This window comes from Astatotilapia calliptera, chromosome 23 (genome assembly GCF_964374335.1).
Source record: "Astatotilapia calliptera chromosome 23, fAstCal68.1, whole genome shotgun sequence".
NCBI lineage: Eukaryota > Metazoa > Chordata > Actinopteri > Cichliformes > Cichlidae > Astatotilapia > Astatotilapia calliptera.
The window spans coordinates 38840729-38863753 of record NC_137443.1 but is presented as its reverse complement, the minus strand read 5'-3'; the positions used below and the strand labels follow the sequence as shown (position 1 = coordinate 38863753).

The 23025-nt window shown below is 40.8% G+C and overlaps 1 protein-coding gene across 4 annotated transcripts in view; it reads right to left on the bottom strand.

Moving 5' to 3' along the window:
• Positions 1 to 23025, bottom strand: part of LOC113015675 (interleukin-1 receptor accessory protein-like 1-B) — a 341411-nt gene that overhangs the window by 164743 nt on the left and 153643 nt on the right. For all 4 annotated transcript variants that reach the window (XM_026157785.2, XM_080297753.1, XM_080297754.1 and 1 more), the window contains 2 exons: positions 21228 to 21414; positions 17481 to 17634 (listed from right to left, as the gene is read on the bottom strand). In XM_026157785.2, the coding sequence (XP_026013570.1) occupies positions 17481 to 17634; positions 21228 to 21414 (341 nt within the window). The remainder of the gene's footprint in view (positions 1 to 17480; positions 17635 to 21227; positions 21415 to 23025) is intronic.

Below are 23025 nucleotides of genomic sequence, written 5' to 3'. Positions count from 1 at the left end.
TAGAGCCGTCACCCACCCGCTTACCCGTGATTTTCCTCTCAATCTCTCGCGAAAAAACCCGGAGTCTCGCTGTCTCTCTGTCTCGAGAACTATTGTGCAGTCTCATAAATAAATAAAATGACTTGCAATGCTGCAAATATGCCCCGAGTCACTGTCACCCCCCAACCCAACCACACTCAGCCCTCCCCCTCCTTTTAAACTTCAACATAAGCCTGCTTTAGTGCCATTAAAATAACTTGTCATGACAGTGTAGCCTGGGAGCAGTGCAATCAATTTCCATTACATCAAGGCCCAACTGGGCATCGCCACTGAACTAAGCGCTGGTAAGCAATCTCCCTGACTGAGGGTGGTTTGTGCAGCAGTGTCGGCATGTGTGTGCAAGTGCAGCATTAAGAGCGTGTCTCGCTGCGTGAAAGAGCGAGGATGGGGCGGTAGCAACGTGAGAGTATTTAGTTGACTCCACCGACTCATTTTCTTTGCAGGAGTTCCTTCTCTCACCGGCAGAGGGACCAGGAGGGGGGAGAAGAAAAAAAATCAGTATTCACAGAAACTGTTACATCTTCTAAAAATATTTTGGTCATGCTCCAAGTAAGTAACAAGTCTAATTTTCCATCATAACATCATGTGAAATTATCAGCAGCTGAACAATCGGGTCTCATCTCAGCGTGGTGAGTCTCCCTGAGGTGATTTAGAATGCACCTTTTGTAAAAGACCAATCTGCAACTAATTAACATCGGAGTAATTTATGCCCCAAAATTGATTTTTTGCTCAGTATAAATTATGCAAGAGTGCCATCCGCTGTCCCTTTCCACCTTCTTATCTCTCTGGTTGGAGTCGGTGGATTGACACGTTGCTGAAGTGTCCTTGATGGGTCGTTTCTGCAGACTGTCAGTGATGGCGGAGGCAGCAAAAGAGGGAGAGAAGATCTTCGAGAGTTATGTACTCGCGCAGGGCCCGTAAATCTAAAGTCACTCAAAATCAACCCTACACCAGCGCTCATAAAACCCGAGACCTCCCCGCGAGTTTCACCAGTTAAGCGAGGCGGATGCGTCTAAAGGTTCTCGAGGAAGGAACTTTTAGTTCCCTGCATCTCCCGCTCTGATCTCTTGCTCCATGCCACTGCGGTGCCGAATCACATTAACACTCGTTTAGCGCTGATTTTCACATCTCAAAAGCTAAAGCACTAAGTGAGCGCTAATTAGCTGAGTGAAGGCATTAATTATGTAACACATCATCTTAATTAGCAATCCCAGATGTATGGTGTGTCAGAGGAGCATTTGTAAGCACAGTTAGCTAATTGATAGATATTGACAAGATGTATGACAGAAGATCGCTGAAAAAGGTGAAGGTCGGTTTGGAGGGGATCCTAAGTCAACGGGTACATTTACTGCACACCCTCATGTGTCATTTGTTTAAATATTTGCATAGAAATGTTTATTTGTGACGCAAAGATGGATTGAAATGAAAACATAGGTGTAGTGGAGAGCAGGTTGGAACAGCTGGATAATATTTATTATTTTAAACTTACTTGTTCAGTCAAGGTTCATGTAAAGCATCATCATGCCTGTCAAAAGATGAAGAATATGTCAAATCGCTTCCCACCATTAGTAATTAGGGGCTATAAGCTCTTGATCCCCCTTTTATGCAGGGGGATTATTGTTCTATCTTCCTTCTTAAAAAGAACCCAATCAGTGTTCTGCAGTAGCAGCACAGGCACAGATCACCTGACCTTTTATGCATTCTTTCGCCATCTGTTCAAATCAGCATCGCATCTGTTGCTCGGGTTCACCTGCTCCGCTTGGGCCTCGTCTCTCGGGCAACAAACTTTCAGTAAACATTCGCTCAAATCAGCTCTGGGTTCAGATTTCAATATAGAGGCTGATTTAATCACACGTTAACAAAGAGCAGCACGAGTGAGCCAAGAAGACAAACAATAATTTCTGAACAGGTGCACCTGCCATTTAAATTGCCATTTAGGCTGCCCAGCAGCACCAAGTGAAGAAGAGTTGGAGGAGAGTGGAATATAAATAGCTAAGACTGCTCAGCCAGTCAGATGACTGTCTTACTCCCTTTTTAAATCTGCACTAACTGTTTACGATGGGGTAAAAATTAACAGCTAACTATGTGCTAAAGTAACAAAAGCAGCAGCAGATGAAAATGTCTTCATAAATGGATGTAACATCAAAGGTGCCCCAGTGGTTTTGCTGACATTTATAAACCAGAAGATGCTACATCATCTCAGAATCCAACATAGTGCTAATTCTGCCTATCTGCCAATGGCTAAAGTGGTGCTCATGGTACCATTTGTCTTTGTTTGCCTACACAGAGTGAAGGATTTTGGCTTATGTGTAAACCCAGGGATGGTGCTACGCATAGGTAGAACAGTGGTGTTGACCACAGAGGAAGAAACAGTGGAAGATGACATTTCACCAGCCTCCACTGTAGAGTAGTTCTTTGCACTGCTTCTCCTTGGCAGCAGCTAAGCTACCGAGACAACAACAAAACAAACACAAAGAATAGCTAAAGCCTGACTGGATTATCGGGGAGGAAAATATTATCAGTCAATATCTGCTGATCCACAAGTATAAACATTTATAATACTTTATAATGCTTATACTGCTATGTAACTTATGAAAAAAACAACAGAAATATTTTATTTCAAAAAACGTCACAAAACATCAGTATTGGTCCTACTGTATATCGTTCAGGTTTGCAACTTTATGCTGTAGAGAATCACAAACTAGCCAACACACTCAATCCCTAATGTTTGCTCACTTGCAATCTCATGCAGTCGATTGTGTGTCTGAAAATGTCAGATTTTTAAATCACCAAATATCTGCATTGGTATCCTTTTTAAAAATCCTACATCAGTTGGGCTCCAAGAATAGCCCAACTGGATACGTTGTTCTGCATGCCATTAAAGCAGCCCCACGGTGACAGCATACAGCTACAACATGAGGAAGTCAGCAGAGCTCTGTGCAAGCTCTGCCTAGAAACAATGCCGGTCCCTGAAGCCGTTACCTTTCTATGCCTTCAATCACATTCACAGGGTATATAGTTTGAGCTGCTGCTGCATCTGCAAGCAACTCTGCAACCCATTTCCACTGAGGCTACTCTTTTTCATGGTTTGTCTGGCTTCCTGAACGCGAGTTGTCAGTGATGCCTGCTGTGTTTTATACGAGGGGTTCTTGCTACTGTTATCCCTGCCTCAAGCTTTCTACGCATGCAGCTAGAACTGCACAAGGAAAATGGAACCTGTGTGTATGGCTAACAAGGTTTATTCAACATAATGGCAACACTTGATTAATCTTAAGAAATGATAACACGACCTATAACAACAGTGGAAAGAAACGACACTCTCAGATCAAATCTGTTTTTGTCAACAATCCAAAACTCCTTTCTATGAATATACTGCATTTAGTCATGCGTGGTAGTACTATGCGCTGTACGTCACCAAGATATTTAGAAGAAAAATGTATTAAAAACTTCAGTCCACCCTCGGTAACCCTGTGTCTATTGATAAAATGCCAAGAGAGATAGTCTTTTGTTTGCTTAAAACAGAGCTCATGCCCAGAAAGTGCCACCTCAACAAACAAGGGGACACTGATCAAAGTCATCTCACCTTGTGGAAAGCTTGCCAAGTCAAACTAATTCCTGGAGCTCTCCCTCGCCAGTTTGTTCACGGGGCTCAGATCTGCCAGGACGAGCCAAAAACCACAGGCTTCCAGAAAACACGTTGCCAATTACCTGTCAGTGTTTCATAGAATCAAACAATGCAAACAGCAGATCACCTAAGGATATACAGGAATACAAATGCAGCAAGACAGATTTCCCCAAGCTCTGTATCTATGAATGTTTTATCTCTGGGATTCAAAGGATAAAACCACTTTTGCCTGCAAATCCTAAAAGCGACAGGCAGCTACACACTTGCAGTATTTCAGTTAAATTAAAGCCTGTACTCATATACAGTAACCAAGTAACCACTCCACTCTGAGAATGCTCATGAAGCATGCTCTGCACATGCTTCACGCTCTGATATTTTCTCTCCTGTTTCGCCCACATCCTCCCTTGCTGTAAGCTCTGCAATCACATCTCCTGTGTGCTGCTCCTTTGGTGGCACCAGCAGGTGGAAACCCACCGGGATGCTGAGTGCGCACTACAGTATACACACACACACACACTGCTGGACTGATCAGAACGCAGGGGTGAGTTGACTTGCTGGGTTGAGTACTGATGGCAGGGGAACGCATAACAAACTGCCTGCCAAACCACAGGGGGATGGGGCATTGCTCAAAACAAGGGAGCTACGGCAAACAGCTGGGCACAGCGGAGAGTCACAGCACCGAGTGGGGGAGGTGTTGCATGTTGTAAATGCACAGAATAGAGCACGAGTACAAAAGAAATAGTTTCCTCTTTAAAGGGACATTTCCAAACCAAATACATGTTCTTCCCATGGCCTGTAGTGCTATGTATCCATCTATGCTGTTTTGATGTTGATTATCCATTTAGTTTTTCTTGTCACTAGCATGTGACGAAATCTGAGCATCTTTACATCCTTTTGTACCAACACAGGCTGGAATTCATCTAGATGGCAATTCAAGACCGTCCTTTTTGGACATCCATCTGTTTTCTTCCACTTATCAAATTCAGGGTCACGGTAGGGCCGGGGCCCATCTCAGCTGTCATAAGGCGAGAGACGGCACAGGGCCCAGAAAAAGAGACACCTACGGAAAACTTCAAATTATGAATAATGTTTGCTTGGCAGAAGGAAACAAACCCAGGAACTGCGAGACGCCCGTCCTAACCACTGCACCATTGTGTTGCCTATGAAGTGGCAAAATCATTAATTTACAGATTCTTCTTAACAATAAAGGCCAAATTCAATGTACCACATAGAAATATCTTGTATTGACAATGAACAATACTAAAGTTCTTTAATAACTTGTAATAAAAAATATAAATAAAAAAGGGGAATTTGCCAGGATTGCTTTCTACCCCATGCGCTCCCCTATTTAGATATTCTGTAATGTAAGCTAAGGCCCATGGTGCATGGTGCAAGCTAACCCATGTGCATGGTGATATAGTGAGTGGAACAGTGACAAAAAGAAAAACATTAACATCGAGGTCTGCAAAATCCCATGCAATCACCAGGCAACCATTGTGACATTCAGTGCAACTGCATGAAGTGACTACACGGTCACGTGGTGAGTGGCAACCTGCCTCCAAACAATAGCAGTCTGACTCAAGCTGACTGCAAATAATTTCTGTGAAATGCATAAACGTAGACTTCCAACAAATCTGTTTGCGTTGGTCCGTAATCAATCCGAGTCCGTCTGCACTGATGAGCGCAACTCAACTTTGACACGTCAGCTGGTTGCACAGGATGGTTGAAAAACAGTATATCTGACTCCAGAATGAACTGCCCCTTTAAAAATCTACTTCCTTTAATAGGAACATGACTCAGTGGGGCTACAAGCATTGTACTGAATAGCAATGAAACAAAGTCAGTTAATCAATCTGGCAATTACCAGGAGAATAAAAGACAACCATTATCATAACTGCTACATCATAAGTCATTTGTCAAGCCAAAGATACTAAATGATGACGCTCTCATTCAAGCCTCTCAAATGATGTTTTTCTATAGTGGGCCTGCAAGCTCCCTCAGAGAGGACAAAAGCAAACTGAGAAAACAAGCGCAGGAGATGCAACAAAACACCGTTGACGTGGATTACGGATACGTTACACTCTATAATATTGCATCATATTATATTTTTGACTGCACCTGCTGTTGCTAATTAATCTCAACCTTACTCTGCCTTTACCTGCTGCCAATACTGCTGGTTAGACAAAACGAAATAAATCACTCGTCTGTTTACTAACAATCGCAAAAAAGAAAGATATATAGGCCAGTCCATAATAAAATAATCAGTCGCTAAGTATGTTGTTATTATGTGATTATGTTGTAAAAATGATGTTGCATGTGAATTGAGCAAAAAGGCAAAAGTTAATGAACCGCCATGGGAAAGGCAACATTTCACTGATCGCCCTCAAAGCAATTTTGTTAAAGATTTCTCCAGCTGACATGCCTTCTGCAAATTAGAGCTGCACGAGAAAGAAAGAGGAAGACGAAGGGAAAAAAAGTATCTCATCAACCTAAATCACAAATAAGGAGTGCAACAGCGAAGATAGCTCACTCTGTGTCACAAATGAGACCCAATTATGTCATGAGCCCAAATTAAATTTTGACATGTGGTATGGTCAGCGGAGGGGCACAGCCAGTAATGAATTGAAGCCAAGCAAAATCTAAAACTTCCTTGTTAATAGTGATGAAGAGGAGTGAGCGTGGAAACAATTTGTTCCTAACCTCCAGCCTTTCCAGTCATTAAGGAATTAAAATGTTGATCGCGAGACTTGGAGGTAATGAATCTGAACATTTTCAAAGGCAACATTTGGTGCCATTTAGGCTCAGTGACGAGCAAAATTTGCCCACAGCATGTCTCGCCAAGGCTTTCGCCATCTCTTACACTGCTTGTTCCAAATGTTCTTACAAGGTAAAAGTCCTTTTTTATTTATATGCCTGACTTCTATGTGTGAGAGGAGGTCAAAATCCAGAGATAGAGACTTTAATGGAAGACTTTAATCCACTATTTAGTCCATAAAACATCACATTTAATGGTTAAAACTGATGATATTTCCATGTTCAAGTTTTAGATTTTCCTCCAAAGCTGCACTGATGTAAGTCAGGATTTTGTTTACTGTAGAACCGTAAGATAGACCTCGGGGGGCAAAACGTCACGCTGATTTCTGAATGGCGTTATCGTTACCTGTGTCCTTTTGCAACGTGACGCTCAATTTGGTGCTGCAGTTGACTGCACAATTTAGTGGGTGTCAGTTGAAGAAGAAGATAAAGAAAACTGAAAAAAGCCACTGTCAAAAAAAACAAAAAACAACACCCCCCCCCCCAGACTTTTCCATTACAGGCAGCAAAGAAAAGCCTCTGGTTCTGCCTTTCGCCTCTGATTGATATTTCGGGTTTGACCGGGGGTATGAGATTATGGCAGCAGTGGGACGTGACAAATAGTGGGACAATAGCTGGGGCAGAAAATGAAGGTGATAAAATATATATATATATATATATATATATATATATATATATATATATATATATATATATATATATATATATATATATATATATATATATATATATATATATATGGTGGTGTAAATCATATAATGCTAAACCAATAATAACACAAAAAAGCCTGCCATCTCAGATTCGGTGCTCTGTTCAGAGTTACCCTGCTGTTTGGATACATCTTTGCGGAGCCTTCTCAGAAATACAAGCATCCTGAAATTTTTTCGTAACGTCATAAATGTGCATGCGACCCTCCCCTCCCATTCAGATTCTCTGGAGATCCTCTTGGGTTAGGAAAATAACCAGTGGGGCCCATGAAAAAAAGATTTCAATTGATAAAAATGACATCCATCATGTTTTAAGAGCTCTTCTCTCCACCTGAAGTGCGTTTCATAACTGCATATGGCTCCCTTCCTGCTCCCAGAGAATCTGCCTGGAGACAACATTAACCACCTATCCCAACATTTTCCCCATTTCCATCTAGGTCGCCCATGTGTCCCTGTATTAATAATTATTTAAATATATGGAACCTTAATGAAACAAGCAAGAATCTTTGTGATTTAATAAACAACCCTTTAACGTCATCTTACAGCCCTGTTTTCTGCCTTCTTTTACCCAGACCTGAAAAAATATGTTTCAAATCAAAATATAGCTTTTCTGTCTTGCTAATTACTGTTCTGTATCGTTCGAGACTGTGTCTTTATTACTTTAGAGTTATAAAACTCATTTGTAATGTCTGCATTTCACTAACAATGAACAAAACAAGCCAAAGATGACCTCATTTTACTGCTGTGCTTACAGGGCGCTTACAGCTGGGTGACCTGCTGTCAGCTAGCAGTATGGCCAGTAAGAATGAAAGGGTTATTTTTGTGAAAATTACTGAGAACAGTTTCACCACCCACCCTTAATTGGGTCTGCTCGTTCCATACATTTGAAATATTATTAGCACTTTAAAATGGCTGTAATCGGTCCCATACTGTTATTTCTCCCATACAGTCATCGGGCACTTTGTTTGGAACATTGCGATTGTTATCATGCCAGAAGCAGCCATCAGAACACGGTACATTGTCGTTGTAAAGAGATGGACATGGCCATCGACAATACTGGGGTAAGCTGTGACATTTAAACAAAGCTCGGTTGGTACTAAGAGGCCCAGAGTGTGCCAAGAAAATATCCCTCACTCTGTTTCACCAACACCAGCAGCAGCCTGAGCTATTATTACAAGGCAGGATGAATCCATGCTTTTGTGCTGTTTACACCAAATTCTGACCTTACTGTACCTTCTGAATGGCACAGCAGAAATTGAGACTCATCAGACCGGGCAACATTTCTTCTAATCGCCTATTGTCTAATTCTGGTGGAACTCATAGCCTCCTGTTCCTGGCTGACAGTAGTGCCACCTGTTGTGGTCTTCTGCTGCTCGTCCACCTCAAGGTTTCATGTGTTGCGTGTTCAGAGGTGCTTTTCTGCATATCTCGGTTGCAACAAGTGGTTATTTGAATTTCGGTTGCCTTCCTATCAGCTCAAAGCAATCTGGCCATTGTCGTTGTGACTTCTGGCGTCACCGAGAGAACTCACTGGATATTTTCTCTTTTTCAGACCGTTCTCTGTAAACCCTAGAGATTGCTGTTTCTGAAATAACTGACACCAACAACCACGCCATCATCTTGATCATGTCTACTTGTTACTGTAATTGATTGTCATTCAGGCCACCTGAATGGAAGTAATAAGCAGTGTGCTGTGTACATGTTATATTAGAAACAGATCCCATGGTTGGAGTCAGATGGAGCCATTACTTTCTTTACCTTCACTTAAGGTTAAGCATCAAAGACACTTGGTTTGGTTTAGGGAAAAAAAGGTCATGGTTAGGATTTCAAAATGCATCCTTTTACCTTGTAAAGAATATGTTATAGCTAGATTAACATATTTATCACCAAGATGCTAAATACACGTCTTCCCACAACCAATAGAAGTTTCCAGATAAATAAAAACTATTTATCATTGATTCCAAAAAATAATGAAAGGCTACTGAACCACCTAGAAGGTGGAGGAAAAGGATAATTGGCAATGTGAATGACTAACAAAAACTAATAATGGTCATTCAAGGGGCAGGTAACATCCAGATTGTGCACCCATTCGCCAGGCTATATTAACTTTGCACCGAAGCACCCAAGGAAAAGCCAGAAGTTAGGAAAAGGATACATTTTTAGCCCATTTCCACAGCAACCAGATGTTTGAGTGACAATCTTAATTAATCCGCCGCATCCCTACTGTGAAGTGATGTGTGCCGAGAACAGCACACATAAGGACTTGTGCCACTGCTTCAGAGCGGCGTTAGGGTGTGAAGATCATTATTTTCTTGCCAAGGACATGACATAAAACAGGTCAAAAACCTATAATGAACTAAGTCCTGAGATTCACCATCTGTTTCTATTATTACTATTTTTTAAACAGGTCTAAAAACTTAAATTTGACTATGCAAGCACAAAAAAACATGACACACTTTAATTTTGTAACTCAGCATAATGGTGCAATACAATAAATAACTGACTCTTTAGGCTTCAAAGAGTGTTAACGCACCATCGACCACAGCGGGAGACAATGAATTCATTTCACAGAAGACTCACAAAACAGGGACAAGCTTCATTTGTATTCATAAGTATGTTCTTTAATAAAATGACAAAATATAAAAAGGTAATGACATAAGAAAGGTACAACAATTAATAAACCTCATCAAGCACCTGCTGATTACATGGTGTATCCAATTCACCAGAACAAAAGGATTACTTTCTAAATCCACTCAGCTCTGTCTTTTCTTCACTGGCACTTTGACTAAATTAATTATCTTCCATCAATAAAAGGACATATTATATTTCAGCCTTCTTCATATGTTAATGAGTCAACTAAGGGATGGGAGAGATTTGGGTAATAGCCATCAAATGGCACGGTTAGGACAAATGCTCTACTTGGTAGAACAGAAAAGAGGTAGGCGTGTCATACTGGGCTGAGGAGGTAAATAGTTTGAGCGGGTTAGAGGCCGTGTTAACATTTTACTGTCCACAAAATTAGTTTAGACTGTAAATGACTGAATGCTGAGTGGATATATGAAGTTACTGCTGCTGCTGTTCTTGTGCCACAAGCTGTTTATGTTCCTTTCACCGCCACCACCAAAACAAATGCCACATTTAGTTTTACTCAGATAAAATAAAGTCATCTGGCTCCTCCTGAAGAACAATAGACTGACCGAAGTATTAGAAAGTCAATATGTTTCAGCTGTAGCATTCATCATGGTGACAGAATTGCATACATTATAGGTAATGACATCCAAGATGTGCCGGGCAAGGATGCCCGCCAACCCCCCAAAAAAGAAAGAAAGAAAAAAGATTTCCCTAAAGCCACAGATGTTTCAGCTGAACGTTATAGTTGTGTTACTCTGTGACTCCTTTGCTATATTGTCACTATGGTATTTCATCAGTTTGTTTTATTTAGCTTACCAGAATTCAATTCAACTCTATTTGTTTTATATAGCACCAAATAACAACAACAGTTACCTCAAGATGCTTTATATTTTAAGCTAAAGACTCTACAGTAGTACAGAGAAAACCCCAATAATCACACAACCACCTATCAGCAAGCGCTTAGTGACAGCAGGGAGGAAAAACTCCCTTTTAACAGGAAGAAACCTCCAGTAGCTCATGGAGGAGTAGCCATCTGCGCTGACCGGTTGGGGGTGAGGGGGGGACAGAACAAAAACAGGAAGGAGGAGGCAGCCTAATGGCCGTTACCAGTTTTTCTTGTTTAGGAGCATCTGGCTCATCATCGCTTCATATCAACATCCTTTTTTTTCACGGTGTGTTTTCTGAATTATTTGCAAAGAAGCGATGTGTTTGGTGTGTACATTTGTTACTTGACAAGAGCATTATAAGAACATTATATATAATATATACATTAGGTGAATGTGCAGTAGTAGCATGCATGCAGCAAGCAGGTGAATTCTGTACAATAAGTGAATTAAATAAGAATAGACAATCTAACATAGACATTCAACATGTTTCATTCACATATACCGGTATAGGTGCATATAACCTATATGCTTTCTAACTTCTTATGAAAGCACCAGGAGCAATTCAGCAGACTGGAGCAACCAGGGATTGAACTACCAACCCTTGTAAATTACCTGCTCCACCTCCTGAGCCACAGCTCCGCCTACAATAAATTTAAAGTAGAAGAAACCAAGAGCTGCTCACAAAGAATAATGTTTGAATAATCCTGCGTTAATTTGATATAAACTCTTAAACAATATGAACGGTCCTCCGAAACACCCAATTTAATCTGAACTTACCCTTTCCAGGTATGAGGCGTTGTTGAACAACCAAATAGATACTCTTGAAGGACCACTACTACGAGAGACAACTAATCTAAGAGTGCCTTACCTATAGGTGGTTTGTGGAAGCTGCCATTATGACTTGTATCTTTGAGAGTGGCAGCCTCTAGAGTTAAGTGCCTAAACAGCAATACCTTATTGGGCAGGCAGGTTGATGTAAAAGGAAGGATGACCTTTTACCGTTTGTCTGAGGTCTAATGCTAATCATGCAGACAGCTGGAGATGTTGTGGTGTAGTTGTTGTATTGCCGTGTGGGTTCTTTGTAGACGGGGGTGCACAAAAACCAGGCATGCATGCATCTGTCTGCTTGGACTCTCACTGTCTAACGATCACAGAGTGGAATGTAGTGGGCTCGTGGACATGGAAAGTATAATCAAGCCTTAATGCATCACAGATGTAACCTTAACTTAAATGCTATATTTAGGATAAAGGGAAATAAACTTTATTATTATAGTCTGATTATTTTTCTGTGCTCAGTGACTGCAAACAAATGGGAAAAACAATTTAATAAAAACCAAAAATTACATATTCGCTGCCTGGAATAACAGTTAGGATTGGGGGGGTTGTGCCATCGCCGAAGATGACTTAGACCTCTGAGGGTTAAAAGAATACAGCCAAACTGCATTTACGGCTGGCTGAGATCTTATCACAGTCCTGCTGTGCCTTTGAATGCATGCAGCTCTGGAATTGTTGGGCAGTTTATCTTGTCCAGATAAGATAAACATTATACAGATAAGATATACACTTGTAGAGAGCACGTTGCTACCGTAAAGTCAATGTTTCACATATGCTCAAGAAAACGACAATAGAACTCTAATCATCTGTTGCAATGTCTTTATGATTTCTGAAAATAAATGTTAAACATGAGGAACTTTAGTAATTCTAAAGTATCTCAGGGAGAAAGCAATAAACAGCCATGATCTCCACCTGAAATTCATGTTCTACAGTTATACTGCGCTTGTGTTAGACCTCATAGTCTACATTTGCAGAAAACAGCCCCAAGCTTATAAATGCATCACAGAGAACACACATGGAAAGGTTTCCATCACTCAAGAGCAGTGGTCTGGCCCAGGAAACAAAATAATGCCTGTACCCCCTCCCATTTCTAGCCAGTCATGTTGCTATGCAATAATATTCAATAGTAAGCAAGGCCCTGAAATAGCGCGACACTACCCAGCAAGAAAGCATTGTTCACTCAAGAGAAATTGGTTTTGAAAGTGCCAGACTGAAAGACTGTTAAAGAAGTGTTGCATCAAAAATTGCTTTAAGCCACAAAGCTACCATAGTGTCAGATCTGTCAATTCAAAATGTTCAGACTTGAAAGACATGTAAAATATGGGGTGAAAGGGATGAGTCGGTGCAAGGAAGAAGGCAGGAACACTTAATGTTGAGAAATATTTTCATGATTGTTTTTCAACCAGCATTTTGGTTATTTACGGGCGCCGCACACAACCAAATACACTTCATCGCAATGCGGTGCAAAAAGAAGAAGAAGAAAAGCGGGTTAACAGCATCAGTCCCAGCTCATTAGCCACACTGACAGTCTATTTTACACACCAAAGTTGCTGCTCTCCTGTATCTCTGTTTCATCACTGTTTCTTTGTTCTGTGCTGTTTAATCTAAGACATCAAACAGTGCACCTTACAAAGAAGTCATAAAACCACAAATTTCATTTAAAAATGAATGTCGCTTCCAATCACCCGGTGAGGGAGCTCATTATGATTTTAGCTGTGCTCATTATAATCAAATGGAGTCTGACCTTTTGTCCCACTGCACTGCTTTGAGAGCGGCTGTAGGCTGTTGATAAAGAGGGGAGTGACAAGGGTTTTAATAGTGAATTGTAATTTTCTGTCCAAGGTTGAAGATAATATTATATGAAGGTTCATGTATACTTATTCCAGATTAGAAAAGAAAGTATTCAGATGTAAAGTTCAGGTCTGGACAACTATCTAGAGTCCTTGAATCCCTTTTGCAAAGCAGGAATGCAATTAACAGTAAAGACTTGCCATTATCCGATGTTGTTTACCATCTTATACGAAAGTTCCCGGAATTACTCAAGAGCTGCACTTTAGAGGAGCTATATTTGGTCAAGTAGATGTTGCCAACAATGACGACACCCAATACAGCACTAACCCATATTTTACTGCGTCGTCTGTATTGATTACCAAAAAGATATCCAGGCTCTCATTAGTATTTTGGGAGACGACGCCATTTAGAGTGAGTTAGATTGAATGATTGGAAATAAAAGGCCCCGCTAGATTTCTCATGTTTGACAGAAATTGGGGACAAAACGTACTCATGTTGGTGAACAGCCAAGGAGTCCAGGAGGATATGTGCAAAACACTAAAATTCTACAAATACAGAATTGCAAAGCACACAGCAGCAACAACAGCGTGATTCTGGACCCCCAACTGACAAAAAAAACAAGTCAAGCAGCTTTGGCAGTAGAAAGAGTCCTTCGTACATTGTAGTGTTACTTGATTTCCTAACCAAACATCACATTAAAAAAAACAGCTATTCCCACTGCTCCCTCTCTGGCGTGTATCCATGATGCTGCAGTTCTTAAACTTGACTGGAAACACGAGGAGGAACCCAACGCATATAAATGTTTCACATTTTTCTCAAGCCTTCAGGTTATGTATACAACTCCACACAAACTCCCAACACAAACAGTAACTCTGAAAGTGACTCAATGATCCAAAAGTCCATGGTTACTTGGTGATTTTTCCAACTTCCTGTGTTGTGATAATTTGACAGCCATGTGGAAAAATGGAAGGACATAGTGATGATTGTAAATAAGCTACTTGCTTAGCCAAATTCACCACAAATCTTGGCAAGTCAACCAGGATTTGTGGTGAAATAGTATGTCTATCAAGAAATATCTTATATTTTCTGTATCTAACTAAACACTCATTAAGCATATACTCATGCTAGTTAGGTGAAAGGCGCCATGATACAACAGTCAAATTGCGAAAAAACTCTTGCTTTTAAAGGTGCTATAGAAATACATTTTTAATTGAATTGAAAATGGTGCTTGGAGACCAACGTGCAACCACAATTACTGTGATTGTGACCAATGGACTTGGTTTCTTCAAAGACGGCGACCAAGTCTGCAACCACTTGCAGTCAAGTCTGCTATCAGTTTGCAACTGCATCAGGTAAAATTAGTAAACTGCAGAATGACATCAACACTTATCAAAGTTGCTTTTATAAAAAAAACAGATCCAGAATACAAACAGCTGGCAGCCAGATAAGCTGAGTCTCATGTAGTTGTGTTCATTAACAAAGACTCATTCAGACTGATGGCAGCATGTTGGTAATTTATCTGGATTTATAAATGAGACAGCAATTATTTGCAAACCTTCAACAATCTGTCTGAGTCAATGCAGTTGGAGTCAAACTGCAATAGTCTGTAGACAAGTCACATTCTTTACGATCGAAAGGTGAACATTTAATGCCCTCAACTTCTGGGCGACAGTTTGGTCATGGCAACTGGTTGTAATTGATGACTGAAACTGAAAAAATTCAATGCAATCACCAGGCAACCACTCATTCTTGGTTAGTGGTTGCCTGGTGGAGGTGGTCATCCTGCTTTTAATCCAGTGCCACATGGTTAAAAAATGATGTATGAACTGAATTGTAGCCCAAAAATCAAGGCACAGTTAGTTACAAACTCTTATGTCTTAATTTGGAAGAACAGTTTGTTTGCGATGCTGTTTTGTTACTTGTAGAATTTCATCCTTTATTTTTCACATTGGCCTTTTAGATAGAAATATAATGTGGATAAATGGCTGACAATTTCCTAAACAATTGAGCTCTAGAACGCTTGTTAACATGATTAATTGAGAAAATTAGACAAACTTGGGTGTTTTGCCCAAACAAACAAACCAAAAAAAACCCCCAATTTAATATGAAGCCAGTGGATGCTTATTTTTAAGCGTTCTTTAGGAATTTTGCAAAGCTTATTTACTGTGATTCCGCCAGAATATGAAAGCTTGTGCAATTGCTGATCTAAACACCAAGCACAGGAGCTCTTTCCAAGAACAAAACCCTTTTCCTTAGGACACGATGTGTTTCATGTGTGCAGAAGCACAGACAGCAGACAGAACCAGGAGACACATCAAAACTACAGGCTAGTTAGCATGATCGGTATAGCCACCATGGCAGCGCTGCACAAAAGAAAACCGCTCCGTGCAAAAACTCCAAACTTCTTCAATCAAAACGGGAAAATATATAAATAAATCCAAAACTCTGAGGAAAGCAATTCTGTCTAAAAGGAAAGCAACTGAGCCAAAAGCAGAGTGAACATTGGCGTTGCTTTCCAAAAGATAAAAAGAACTCCAAGTTTCAAGAAATAACAATGGGAACTTGTATTACACTTTTTTGCCTCGAGGCACACAATTGCATCTTAAAACTTACAGCAAAGGTCAGAATGGGTAAAAATTGTTCAGTTTATATCCTAACAGTTCCAGCCAGAGACCTACTGCTGCTGTGGAATTAGACAAAAGTCATTCTAATCACTTCAACAAAAAAAGAGACGCATATTCCTCTATTCATCTATTAATTTTTCCAGACCATTTAAGGGAAAGCAAAAAAAAAAAAAAGTATCCACACCTCTAGCAGACTGCTTGAAGGGTGTATTTCTTTTGAAAAAGTCATAAATGCCTGCTTTACTGCCACGGCCCAATCATCAATCATCTTTTGCTACCTGTTTTGAAATGCTGAATGTCTCTACTGTAGATAGAGAGATTAAGACTGTTGGGATGACATTTTGAGGCTGGTGAGAAAATGATGTATGACTTTGCTCGGCCTTCGCTGGAGTCTCTTAAAAAAAGAAAAGAAAAGGCACTACAATGTGCAATCCAGTAGCAGTTAAAAGCCATCGCTCCCTCTGATCGTCACACAGCAATGGAGGTGATGATGACGACGGCTGTGCTGAATCCTAACAGTTTCTCTGCCTGTCCCAAACCGCTTCCCTCTGCTCTTCCTCTTTTTCTTCCTGTTTTCTTTTTGTTTGTTTTTTTATTCTTCCCAGCTGTGCGTCATCTGGCATTTGTTTGTATCCTTGCAGACATGAGCTAGCACAGGAAAGGTGCGCCGAGCCAAATGAGTCACAGAGAGGAGAAGCTGTGGTCGTATGAAGGCAGTCAAAAGAACACGAGCTCCACTTTTACATTAGCATTTTCCACTGGTTCAGATCAGCCATGCAGGGCCGTTTTATATCCAGCAAGCAACCTTATTTCCCTGAAGATTGATTATGTTTAAAGCTTGGTAGTGAGGAAACTTTAGTAGGAGTTCTAGCATAAGATTCAAATAAATAAAGCAGGCAACAATAAAAAAAATTATGACTCTGTTTATTGATCACACACTTTACTCAGGAAAACTCTGCAGCCTGATTCCCTTCACATACTATATGCCTTTTAAAAAAAAAAAAGGAAAGAAAGAGAGAGAGATAATTAAGCTGTAAATTGTGGGATAGTGCATGGCTTGTCAACCTTGGCTGTGACACTGACAAGAAATCTGTCACCTGCTTTAGGTTCAGACTTAAATATTTCAGCAGCCTTAAGAAAAAAAGTGCTGAAGTGGCTCTGGGTGAATTCCACTGCTAAGCAATTAAAGCAGCCTGGAAGTCACAGCGACGCTATTGACTGCCACACTTTGGCAAAAGGTGCAGTGATCAGCTTTAAAAAGCTTAATTTTGGGGGGTTTTAAGTGACTCGAAGCAACTGTGGAAAATAATCACCAGACAGTACGCTCAGAAGCATTAGCAACAAAAAGGATGTTCTGTGGAAGTACATTTGTTTAGAAATTCACTGAATGACAACGGATTTTCCATTGATCTTTCTGCGTGCGGTTCGTGGCACTTATTTTTGCTGGAGTTTCTACTTCACTTCAGTGAAAATCTTCACAAAAGCAGCAGGAGGGAGAAAAATGAGGAAAGGCAGGATACTTCCTTACCTGTGACTGATAGCTCAGTAGTCCTTCGCACCACAAAGTTCCCAAACGGCACTTCACACGTGTAATTCCCAATGTCATCTTCCCGTACTTCCTTGATGGAGAGAATGTCCTTCTTCCTTTCAATGGTTTGTCTCCACTGCTTTGGCTTGCACTCCTGTTTTGTTTTGTTTTTTTAAAGACAAAACAAGAGGATGGAGATACAACTTGTAAATGTAAAGCATGAACACTGGTTTCTTTAAAGTAAGAGGGCGGGGCTACAATAATTTTCACATTTCCAGTATCAAGTGAACCCACGGAGTTCACTTGATACTAGGAGAGTACCCGGTTCTCTCCGGGTACTCCGGCTTCCTCCCACCGTCCAAAGACATGCAACTTGTGGGGATAGGTTAATTGGATAATCCAAATTGCCACTAGGTGTGAATGTGCGAGTGAATGTGAGTGTGAATGGTTGTCTGTCCCTGTGTGTTGGCCCTGCGACAAACTGGCGACCTGTCCAGGGTGTACCCTGCCTCTCGCCCTATGACAGCTGGGATAGGCTCCAGCGCCCCCCACGACCCTGAAAAGGATAAGCGGAAGCGAATGGATGGATGGACAGTATCAAGTGGTATGATGACAAACTTGCATTCAAATGTCATATAATCTGTACTCTGGACATCATGAGCCGAACCAATGAACAACTCTAGACAGTGTTAAGAACTTTAACTACACATTTAATCCTTCAGATATTTCATATAAGAAAAGGAAGTGTGCTGCTGTAGTAACTGACAGACATCTGTCAGCACGACGTTTGGCCTTTCAAATCCAAACAAATCCTGAAAACACAGTTAGAAACCAATCGCATATAAGAAATGAATGTGCAAAATGACATATTTGCAAAGTTCTGGTATATCACTGTGCAGACTGTGATTATATTGACAGAATGTATTATTTTACTTATTCATTATATTTTTGTTTATTGTGAACTCATTGTGGACAAAAATCATGTGGGATCATGTTGACAGAGAACAGCATAAAAGGGAAGCTCTGTTTGACTTATTTACTGTATTCCCGTGTATGTTTTCAGCTTTTATATTTCTCATTTTCTTAGCAAAATGAAAGGGAAGTATCAAGATTTTTGCACAGTACTATATATTGCTTGGATTTATTGATCTCCTTTGCCTACTAGATTTGTGGTGTTAAATTTAACACAGTTCACAGTTTTATGACCAAATGCTCTCAGTGCTTTTTGTGTATTAATTATTATATCTGAATTTACTGTACTTTCACATCGATGCCTGTCAGATTCAGTCTCAGCTTCAAAGTATATCAGATTTTAAAAACAAAACAACTAAAACTGTAGAGAACCTCTATAACTAAACACCGTATCATAAAATACTCCAGCAGCTTTATAGCAGAGAGACCTCATATCATATCACACAGCACACAAACTTTGTTTGATGCCAGATTTCAGACATTAGTTTAGTGAGCTCCTGTTGTCCCGACACAAATACTCTTTTAAACTGTGATGTATGAGACCGGGTGCCTGCGCATTTATCATTCTGAGGCAGGACTGCAGCACCAAATTAAGCTGCACCACCTATTTGTAAAATCATTACTGGGTTTATCTGTAAGTTCCTTCCTAAACTCTTAGTGATTTTAGGATTTACTTCATTGGGTTGCATCATCAGTATTTGCTCGGTTGCTTGGTAACATCTCTGGAGCCAATCAGAGGCAATCAGTGTGAACAGGAAATTATTTCAGCATCAGGAGCTGTAAGAGCCCAAAATAACACACCGAGGCCAAATTATATATTGGAATAATTGGAAAAAATAAGCACCAGTTTAATATATTAATACACATATAAAAAATGTTTTTTTTATGTGAGAGTATATTGAGTCAGAGTGAATAAGAAACATTACATTATATTGGCCTAATGGTCTGCAGTTTCAGGTCTTAAATTAGAAAACTATTATTCACTTAATGGGTTCATTAAAGGGGGCTAATTCTGTTCATTTTCATCTACATATTTTTATCTTGGACTTTACTAGGGTAGCTTTGCATGATTCCAAGTTCAAAATAATTCCTATTTGTTATACACTGTAACAGTCTCTGAAATAAGCTTCTTTTTTTTAGCTTCATTTATTCTTTTATAAGTCAGTTTTCCACTGATTTGCTGCCCCTCGAAATCAGACAATTTGAACAGATGGTGGGTCCCACCCACCCACCTCTATCCAGCGTATGAAGGTTCAGTCACACAAGGCTAGAGGCTGGCTGACAAAACCTCCTTGCAGTTGCTTTGATTACTAGCACACTGTCACAGTCGCCTGTAGTTTGCATTTACTAACTAACTATGAAACAGTAGTTGAACTTCTAAAAGTGAGATGCAAATTAGAAACAGAGACCAAATTTCCCACGTGTGGGACTAATAAAGGTATCTTATCTTAAATGTGCTGATTTATATGATAAGAAATAATTTGTACACTAAAGGTAAACAGTCTATATTTCCAGTTAGCATCATACTCTTCAGAGTTTGCTAGTCGGCAAGTGTTTGCAGCCAAGTTATTATATTATTCTGCAGAAACTATAACAATCTGTTAGCAAGTAACCACAAGGTTTCCTGGGCAATATGCACTTTTCCGTAGTTACCGGTGGTTACCAGTGGGTCCAGTACAGTCTGTAGGCCTGTGTGTCAGAGAAACCAAGCATTTTATAATATATATTTTGCACAAGACATTTTCATTAAGGTTAATTAAGGTGACTCTGCTACACAATGTTGGTTCTGGAGCTTTAAGGAAACCTCCGTTCTCATCGCGACACATGTGAAGAGTTCTAAACATAAGCAAAAAGTGAGGATGACAACATCAGCACGGATAACAAATTTGTACAGAATGTGATGAATGTGAAAATCATTCTGGGTACTGGTTGTTTCCTTTCACATCAAAATCGGGCTCCGTGTGCCCAACAAGCAGCAGGGAGCAGATTCCAACACAGAATGACAGACCTGGCTACTCTATAACTGCACTGACAAAATACTGTGTATCGTAGGATTGGTTTCTAACTGTGTTTTCAGTATTTGTTTGGATTTGAAAGGACATTTTTCCTATGCGCACATGTGTTAAAAATGGAGTTCAGCTTGTAATGAAGAGACTAGCTTTTAGTTTAAGTCACTGATAATTTACCTGATCAGTTAAAATCTGTGAATAGCTGGTAAACACTACACTGGAGCCAGGTACACACAGAAAACAACCTAAAGTACAACACGAGTCTTATTTTCTATCTCCACAGCCCATGTAGCCACGTAGGTGGTGATCATGAAGTAGGCATGGACTTTTAGAAACAGCCTTTCAACTTTTGGGCCACCTGAGGCAAAAAAAACTAGGGCACTGTGGGAAGCGTCTTGCAGGATTGAATCCGCCCACCAACAAAGTGAGAGCCAATAACTGGAGGGTGTGGATCCCACTGGCATTATCTGCTATTTTAATTTGATTCCGCGGGAAATGGAAGTGGCCACCTAATCAAGCACACTTTCACATTTGATAAATTGGCCCCCGAGCTGCGCCTACGAGCTCTGGCAAAGAGGCCTGTTGGACACAGAAGGCCTGCCAGGTCGGTTCCACTGTGGGCCTCCCAACTCTCCACACAACAAGCAATATTTTTCTCTTTTTGTTTGACCGCTTGAAAATGTGGTATTTAAAGCTAAGTTTAACCAAAACACGACCCTAATCCTTTGTTGATAGAGTGATAGCTGATGAAAAACTCTAACCATACCTTGTACCACACGATCTCAGGCTCCATTCCTTGCTGTACATAATCCTCAATGCCTGGGCAGATGATGTCTTTGCTTTTGCTCAGCTCCGCCTTCTCAAAGAACCTCATTTTGGAGTTGTAGCAGAGGTCTGTGTCATTCTCCGCCACCGTGAGGGACATGGACACCTTCATGCAATACGTGGAGTTCCTGCAAAAGATAAAACGTTAACAAATCGGTCAGTGTAACAAATGGACCCGCGTCACTTTTTGAGCTCTTGCCAGCTGCTGAGCCGAGAAGCTGTCAGCAGTCCATCTCCGAGCCGCTCAATCAAAAATTCCTGGGCTAATTCCTGGGATTGAATGTGAATCATTAAACGCAACAGAAGGAGACACAGAGAAACCTTTGATTTCTTTTAAAGGAAAACCTGCCTTTAATGCTGAATAACTACTGATTCCAACAATGAACAGCAATGATGCATAATCAGCTAATCTGTGCATATGAATATATATATTTGTATATATACAGTACATGTGTCCTAATGAAAAACCAATGGGTGTTATTGAAGAGCTAGAGCGCTTACAGTCAACAGCACTCGAAGACTGCCTTTTGTTTTCATGCGTTTTCGCAGATACAGTGCGAGCTAGCAGAAAATGACTTGCTACAACTGATGTACTGTAAGTGCTCAGGTCATACACATAAAGAAGAGAATTTATAACGCGAGGGAGAGACGGCGTAAAATGCGAGATTACTCGTGATGTTTGGAGACTCCATGCTCGCCTGGCTTCGCAGATACGGCAGAGTATTTATCCACGCTGGAATAAACATTTCATTTTACTGCTCGGCACTGCGGCGCGCACCTTCAGTGATTTGTGTGTCTAAATGTGAGTCGAGCGCTCGTATGCAGGCAAGCTCGAGGTATCCTGGATGAGATCTAGGCCTGCCTGAGTGGGTGTCGCTTCACGGACAGCCCCGTGAGAAGAAGCAATCCAGCTGCTAAGCACAAGCAGCAATCCTCTTTGTGTCATTAATGTGACAGCGATTTTGAGATCGGATCTGCTGCTCGAGTAATTCTTAACCCAACTTGGGGAATCGATGAAGCCATTGATTCGCTGGGAAAGTTGTGCTATTTAAAGGAGGAGGGGGGGAACAGAAGCAAAGGTCCTTGATGATCAATTTATGTAATAGGGGCACCTTTTCTTTGCCCAAACCGCCTAATAAGACTGTCACAATTGACAAGTACTCTTCAGCCCTACTGCAGCAAATCCCCCCCCTGGTTAAAAGACCAACAAATTGGCAGTGTTTAGGAAAATCTCACAGCTAATTTTCCAACTAAAGCTGGTTACACAAATTGAGCTGAACCAACAAACAATTACAAACATGTTAAATCCTTACATAATTGCGAGGCATTAGCTGCCTCGTGGATTAGCGCGAAACACACTGGTCTTCACCACAGTGTCTGCAAACAATCCCACGCCCCCCCCCCCCCCCCACCCCCCTACACTCGAACTGGACGGCTCCACACGCTCCTCTTACTGTAAAGTGTGCCATTTTTCCTGAAGCCCGGATGCAAATGTGACATGATGTGGAGATTATCCCAGACAACTTCTACCAGATGGACACCTGTGCAAATGAGATCCCACGGGTGCGCTCTCTTCCCTGTTAAATATTCTGGGCAGCGCTGATAAACTCGCAGGCTGGTAGCGAGAGAGAGGGAGAGACAGAGAGCGAGAGATAGAGAGCGAGAGAGAACTGTGTCATCTGCTCTGCATGAGTGATCGATGGTGCGGGCCAACACTCTGTCCTACAATGTCTTTCCAG